Source organism: Atta cephalotes (assembly GCF_000143395.1).
Source record: "Atta cephalotes unplaced genomic scaffold scaffold00028, whole genome shotgun sequence".
NCBI lineage: Eukaryota > Metazoa > Arthropoda > Insecta > Hymenoptera > Formicidae > Atta > Atta cephalotes.
Window position 1 is genome coordinate 3,222,863 of NW_012130092.1, and position 7,538 is coordinate 3,230,400.

General features: G+C 32.9%; 1 protein-coding gene across 1 annotated transcript in view; it reads left to right on the forward strand.

The window, feature by feature from the left end:
• Positions 1 to 6,852, forward strand: part of LOC105620749 — a 7,380-nt gene extending 528 nt beyond the window's left edge. Inside the window, exons 2-8 of the mRNA XM_012202239.1 lie at positions 1,427 to 1,713; positions 3,612 to 3,893; positions 4,598 to 5,167; positions 5,247 to 5,483; positions 5,569 to 5,664; positions 6,328 to 6,424; positions 6,695 to 6,852. Of these exons, the coding sequence (XP_012057629.1) occupies positions 1,427 to 1,713; positions 3,612 to 3,893; positions 4,598 to 5,167; positions 5,247 to 5,483; positions 5,569 to 5,664; positions 6,328 to 6,424; positions 6,695 to 6,852 (1,727 nt within the window). The remainder of the gene's footprint in view (positions 1 to 1,426; positions 1,714 to 3,611; positions 3,894 to 4,597; positions 5,168 to 5,246; positions 5,484 to 5,568; positions 5,665 to 6,327; positions 6,425 to 6,694) is intronic.
• Positions 6,853 to 7,538: the final 686 nt, after the last annotated feature.

The following is a 7,538-nucleotide window of genomic DNA, read 5'->3' on the forward strand; positions in this document are numbered from 1 at the left end:
GAGAGAGAGAGAGACTGATACAAATCTGAATACTTTCTTCTTTTTATTTATATTCAATTTAGGATAGTCAGAAGAAGTAATATTATTTCGAATATCACTCTCTATTGTCAATGTTACTTTCAACGGATTTTATTTTTGTTTTATATATATTATTTTCGTAATTTTCATTATTGTTTTATCTCTTTTATTATGTTGTCCTCTTTGTTGATTGTTGTAACTCATACATTATGAAAATGTAATTTTAGATTCTATCTATTCATAATCAGAAGTGTTTTATGATTTTATTCATTATTCATTATTTATTTTCTACTAAACTTCTATATATCATTTCTTAAAATTTCAATGCCAAATTTAGACTCATACTTCTTGAAAAAATTTATATTTCTGTATGTCTAAATTATGATTGTGTGTAAAAATTTATGCATCGATAAATTGTAATTGCGTTTAAAAATTTACAATCAATGAAATATACTCAAGACATAGTAACGAATAAAATCTTTTTCTAGAAATTATAAAAACTATATAATTAAAAACTATAAAATTAAAAATTTCACAATACTTAAAAGTTAAAATGGGCAATATAAAAAATATTAAAAATTGCTATATTTTAATCGTACATATCGTAAAAAATATAGAGAACAAATTTCGAAGACAATTTATACTAGGATACATCTTTTTGGATATCCGAAAAGTATCTGGTATCCGGTATTATCCAGCACTTTTTTACTATCCGGATTAAGTTAAATTAGTATCATTAGTACCCGAGATTTTATATCATTAAATTGATTTTTTTATTATATAAATATTCTATAATATATTTTTATATAATGCTGCAAAATTACAATGTTTTTCTCTACAATTATCATCTCTATTGATAATCAAACTCGGACGATAACATTAAAATTTTAATTATTATTATCATACTATTTTTTACATACTATTATTATACTATTTTTCCCTTACAATCCTTTATCCTTTTTATTCCTTTTTTTCTTTTTTTACTCAGCTTTTTTTGTTTAGACATTGTCTCGGAATCCGGTCGGATACCTGAAAAATCGGATATCCGATTTGAAAAATTGTCTTCTCGGATGTCTAACTGGATATCCGATGTTATATTCTTTTCGGATATTCAATAATTTTACGATTCGAGTATCCCTAGTTTATACATATATAGGTATAATTTCAGTTTCATCATCGGAAATAATCTCATGATTTTATTACATTTGTTGAAAGACGATTCATTTCATAATGGTAAAAAAAAAGATTAACTTTAGAAAATTAATTTTTCTGAACTTTTAAGGAATACGAGATTACTTCGAGAAATTCTCTGAGTTTTAAAAGTACGCGATGCACAGATCCTCTATATTCGTTCTCAATCACGATCCCATCTCTCGCTACTCAATTATTAACCGGAATATACCATGAGCAGCTACCACCTCGCCGCCGTCTCCGCTGGACTCCCGTATACCGAGGCCATCGCCGTCGGCTCTGCGTCGTGCCGCGAGCTTGCGCTTGCGCGGCGAACGTCTACCACCACATCATCCGCGATCCACCACTGCCGCTGCAGCCAGCACGGCCCTGCTCGGCCACCAACATCATCCCCGTCGTCACAACCACCTTCTGCAATCGTCGCAGCAGCATCAACATCCGGATTATTGTATTTTCCCGGTCATCACGGAGAATGGAACTGATTCGCCGCGACAACGATCCTTCGTGAGTAAAGACACTGACACGCGTCTTCTCCTTGAGAAATTGTTCTTCCAAGTCCGGAGGAAATTGTCGATTACGCACGTCGCTACGCACTATATAGAGATCCCTGTTCCGCGTTAAATTCAAAGTATCGACTGCCATATGACAGGCTTGAACAAGGAACCTTGGATATAATTTCTGACGTTGAATATAATTTCTTTCGTATTATATAAAGAAACAAAAATTAAAAAGGTACTCAAACAGTAATAATCCCAGGATTGTATTAAGGATTGAACGATTTAAAACTTGTAGCACATTTGCATTTTGCTCGTGTACTTCTGCTTGTTTCTATCAAAATATATTCAATTTTAATTTTCTAAGATCTCAATTTTCTAAGAATTAGAAGAAGAGAAATAAGTTGTGCCGAGATTAAAGTTAATCTATTATTGGTAAAATAGTTAGACTAGTATAGAATATTGTGCATGAATGAATGTGCTCGATATTCATTTCCTTATATCTCTTTGTATTCTTTTACACAACAAGAAGCGTATTGAGAGTACCGAAGCGTAGTCTACCATCGTCCGCGTAAGATTCGTTAAGTTGTCCAACAAGAACTATAGAAGAAATTGATCTCTGGCTTTTACGTGTATATTAGAATTTTGGTATGGAGACCTTTACTTTTACCCACGTATACCACTACTAGCTGTAACTTTGGGACAGCGTTCAAAGTTCCGTTGATTAACGGGTGATTCGCACGTTAAGTCATAGTAGTTGGCCTGTGCTCGCCTTTGCGTGACTGTATACCCCGGATGATATTCCAAATGCGGTAAAATATAAGAAATCGTCCAACAGGTAGGTAACTTGTTATAAATCCATCCACATATCGATTTCGACGAGCTATCGTACATAAGTCGTGTCTTACATTTTTTTTCTAATTCTTTTAAATACTTGAAAATTTTAAAGAGAATCATTAACGAAATAATTGGTTACACTTTTTCTTAATTCGCTTAAGAAATTTTGGGGATAATCAAGTTTACTTCTTATTGAAATAATTTTTGATTTCAGATTCTAAATCGCTGCCAAACTTTTTGCATTACTTTCAAATACAATATAGAAATTTGTAATAATTTTTCTTAATAATTTCTTTATTTGAGTAGTTATTGAAGTATTTTCTAATCCTTTTAACGACTTAAAAGTTTTGAAAATACTCAAGGAATAATAACAAAATAGTTAATATTTTTTAAAAATTCATTTAAGAATTTAGAAATTTTGGATAATTCGCTCTTTTTCGCGCGTGAAAAATACAAAATAATTAGATGTCCTTTTTTGATTCATTTAAAAATCTAAAAATTTTAGAGATAATTGAGAAATGTTAATGAAAATGGTTGGTTTTAACAAATTAAATTAAGATAAATATAAAGCAATAAACAGAAATAAAATTCGTATAATGTGTAGTTTTATTCTTTATATTAGGTATAGTAAAAAGAAATCCATTATTTTTCCATTCAATTTCAAAAATAATGGATTTCTTTTTACTACACCTAATATTTCTAATACTTTTCAATAGCGCACATGGCATTTATTTTAACTTGCTCTTTGAAATCGGCATCAATATTTTAAGAGACTTTAAAGATAATCTTTTGTTTGATAGATTTACTTTAATTCTTTAAAAATACTACTTTTCAATGCTCTTTTCATATTTCAAATAATGATTCAACTGCGTGATTGTATTTATCAACACGATATCTTTTGATTCCCATACTTCAAACAAGTAATTCAGCGATGTGCGATTGTATCTTTCAAATTAATACCATTATATATCGTAAGCGGCATTGTACATTGTCTATTCCAGTCTATTCATATCTGTTTTAATGAATCGAGCTAACGGATGTTGTTAATAAAAAATGATTTACCGTTCACAGAGTCTCTCACTGACACCAGTGAGGCCGCGGCCAGGTCACGCGGCCTCTGGAGGAACAACAGCAGCGGGAATCAACGATGACAGCGATGCCGAGAGCGTGAAGAGTTATAGCAGTGCTTGCAGCACAGCGAGCGCCTGCGAGCATGCCTCCTTTGCATTGAATGGCACCACCTGGTCTGGTCGATCGCGAAAATATGTCGTGCATTGCTCGAATTATGTCGGCGATAATGAACAGTACCTCACGCCTACCCAGAGAGCGGCTAAACAAGTCCGAAAGTTTCAGGTAACGTCTTTAAAATGAAAATAACTGCATATCTTGTCATTCGTTCTGTTCTTAAATTTCTTTTTTTAGCGTATTAAGAATATAGTTGAATGCAATATACATAATATGCTGGAATTGAAAATATTATTTGTGATTCTCTCTGTCTTGAAATATATCATTTTTATAGATTAATAATCATTTAATCTAGAATTGATGAATATGCATATATCTAATATATTAGAATATGCATATATCTAATATATTAGTCAATCTTTTAATTTTTATTCCAAAATTTAAAAAATTTCGACATAATTATATAGTAAGAAAAATGACTTAAATTTTTAAAATTTTGTATCGTATGTGTAGATTGTGTTCTAAAATACATTCGTTTTTTTTTTCAATCAGGAAAAGAAATAAAAATGATTTAAATTTTTTCTAAAAAAAAATGACACAAAATATAAGGCCAATTTTTAGGAGTAATACATCTCTCTCTCATAATAAAATTAATACCATTACTTATATATCTAAAGAATTTGAAATTTGTATAATATCGTAATAAATAATTAATTTTCTTTTCTCTCTTAAACAATTTTATATTTTTTACTTGTGTCACTTTTCTTGTTGGAATTCTTGTTGTATGTAAGTGTATATTTAATTATCATAATTTTATCTTTTTCTTGGTAAAATTACGCGGTTGTTGTATCTCTATCTCTATGTATATTTAGGCTCTATTGAAGGAAGCGCGCAAGGAAATCGATGAGAAGGATCGAGAGATCTTGCGTTTGACGAAGGAGGTCGTAGAATTGAGGTTGTACAAGGCCTCTCTGAACAGTCCAGATGAGCGAACGGATAGTAGCGACGCTCTTACCGTGCGTGAGAACAATCCCTTCTCACCGGAGTCACCGAGCAAGGATCTTCCTGATGAAGGTACCGTGGAGAAATCTATCGCCGCCAGTCCGGAAACTCCGGAGAAGCGTGTGCACACAGATCTCCCTTCGTCATTAGCTGATTCCGGACACTTCGAAGATGGTTCCGTCCATTCAAAAGACTCCGTATGCTTACCCGAGTCGCAGCCAGAGATTACTGTTATTAGCACGACAACGTGTGCTAATACGTTATCCAATACGGCATCCAATGATATTGTTTCTGATATTAATCCTGTGACACCAACAAGTGATGTAGAACGAGACGAAGAGAGGCGTCGATTAGTTAGTCATTATGAAAATAGAATCGAGGATATGCATAGGCGGCACGTTGACGAACTGCAAGAGCTCAAACAAAAGCACAATGATAAGGTAGAGTTTTTCATTCAATTGTTTTAATTTTTGCCCCTTTATTCTTCTTGGTAATAAAAAGCTATGTTTCATATTATAGGTGGAAAGCTTATTAAATCAACTGTCTGAGGTCAACACTCGGTACTGTGAGGTGCGGCCGGCTGTGGATATCGCCGAGACTCGTGCGCGTGAATTAGAAATGGAATTAGAGGCTGTGAAGACTGAGCTTAATGAACAGAAAACGCTTTTGAATGAGCAAGAAGAGAGAAATAAACAAATGTACCTGAAAATGTATGCCAAAGGTCAAGAAGCCGCGCGCATTGAACAAGCCGATCAGGTACGATTAATATATCGAAAATAAATGTAAAGATGAAAAATATAAGCAAGATCGCAGACACTGAATACTTTTTATAAAATTACAGATATTTGTGCAGGCACATCAATCACCGCCTAAAGTCACCGTTGCAGAATTGCTTCAACAGCTAACTATTACACAAGCTGAATTAGAGAATATTAAGGTGAGATGTGATTTATTTATAGTCCGCGTATAATTTTAAAGTTCTGCGTTAATAAATATAGCGGTATAGATTGATTGAAAATTTTACTCGTTTTGTACAAGATGGGGAATTTTCAATGATTACTAATATTTTTCAAATAGAATTGTTAGTATGATCTTTAAGCGTTTTAAACATTAGTTATTAATAACAGTCTTTTTCAGCGAATTTATCATTTTCGTTGTCATTAACGAGCTTTCATATTATTAATTTGCATTTTGCGATATTTGTACACAATAAGTTTCCTATTAATTCGACATTGCATTCTTATTTTTCTTGCTTAATCATTAGAATGTTTTTTGTACTTTCTAAATGCGTTCTATCTAAAGTATATAACGAAATCGTATAATAACTGATTTTCTCACGATTGAGATAAAAAGCGAGATTTGCTAGTGATTAATTATGCTAACACAATAACACGCCTAATAAGGTGAATCTCAGACGCGTTTTTTTTACATAGTCCGATCAGCTTTTACATTTGTTTCGCAGGCATTGTTTATTCATTTCTCACATTTATCACATTTATTACACTTATCATGCGTGTATCACATTTTGAGCATCCTCGTAGTTCACAATACTCTCGTACTAACGATGTACCACTTTTTTTGGTCGCCGCTCACACTCCAGGACACAAGCTACTCGCCTGAACCTCACATTTCAGCCGAACGTAGCCAAAGTTTATTAAGCGCTCAGGAGGCTGTTTCTCTCTGGGTCCTTGGCACACGTAAGGTCTGTATCTTAACTCGGCTGCTACGTGATGACGCAACTCTCATCCACTTTTTATCGCCCATAAAGTAGCAGTTGTTCGCATATATGATGCACCGGTATTCTATCAATGTTTTACTGCATCAAGAGCTGATATTTTAACACACAAATGTAATATTTGTCATGATTCCTTTTATAAATTCCGAAATTAGATAAATAGATTGATATGTGTGTGTGGACATATCTTTTATAACTTGTTTAAATAATTTATTATTTTGTAATTTCCCAGATAGTGAAGTGTTGTCAACAGAGTTTGCTGACATGTTATGCGAGTATATTGATGGCAGAAACCTAACAGAATCAGCACATTCGAGCAATCTGATGGCAGACTGGCAGAAGCCGAACTGCAACTTCTGTTCAGTTTCTGTAGCCAATTTTTTGACATAGCATGTCACCAGACTTGTTATATTTCTGATGGCAGTTTGTCACTATATTGTTTAATATTATAGACTGCGAAATTTTTTCCCCTTTCTGTTGTGTTAGAAATCGTAGTTTATTCGTTCTGCTGAAAATTTATCTTCGCAGGCTTGATTATTTGGGTTATTGCACAAATGTTATGTCAGAGTAATCGTCACATATTCATAAGTAAAAAGAGTGATGTTAACTCTTCGGAGACAAATCTTGTATATAAGTTTCATAGGACAATCAGTTCTTGAATAAATAAGGGCGTGTGGAAAAGAGCACGATTGCGCTCCTCTTTTTTTCCTTTTCATTCGCGTTAGTGAATGCTTGCTGCAACAAATGCATGCGGTCTATGAAGCACAAACGTAGATGGTTTATTCTTCTATACGTTGCTCTTAGATCGGGCGATGTTATCCAGTGCACTTGGAAGAAACAGCCTCTTATATCTTCGGGCAATGTAAGTTTTGCACGAGCTTACAAGCAATGCACGCTTTCACCATACTTTCACTATATTGCATAAAATTTGTATACTATATATTTGAATGTAGACAGATCGATTAATTCCAAGTGATTGATTTTAATATTAACTCATTAAAATGTAATATTGCATTGATGTATACTTTTTAAAACTTTAATTTCATATATATATATATATATATATATATATATAT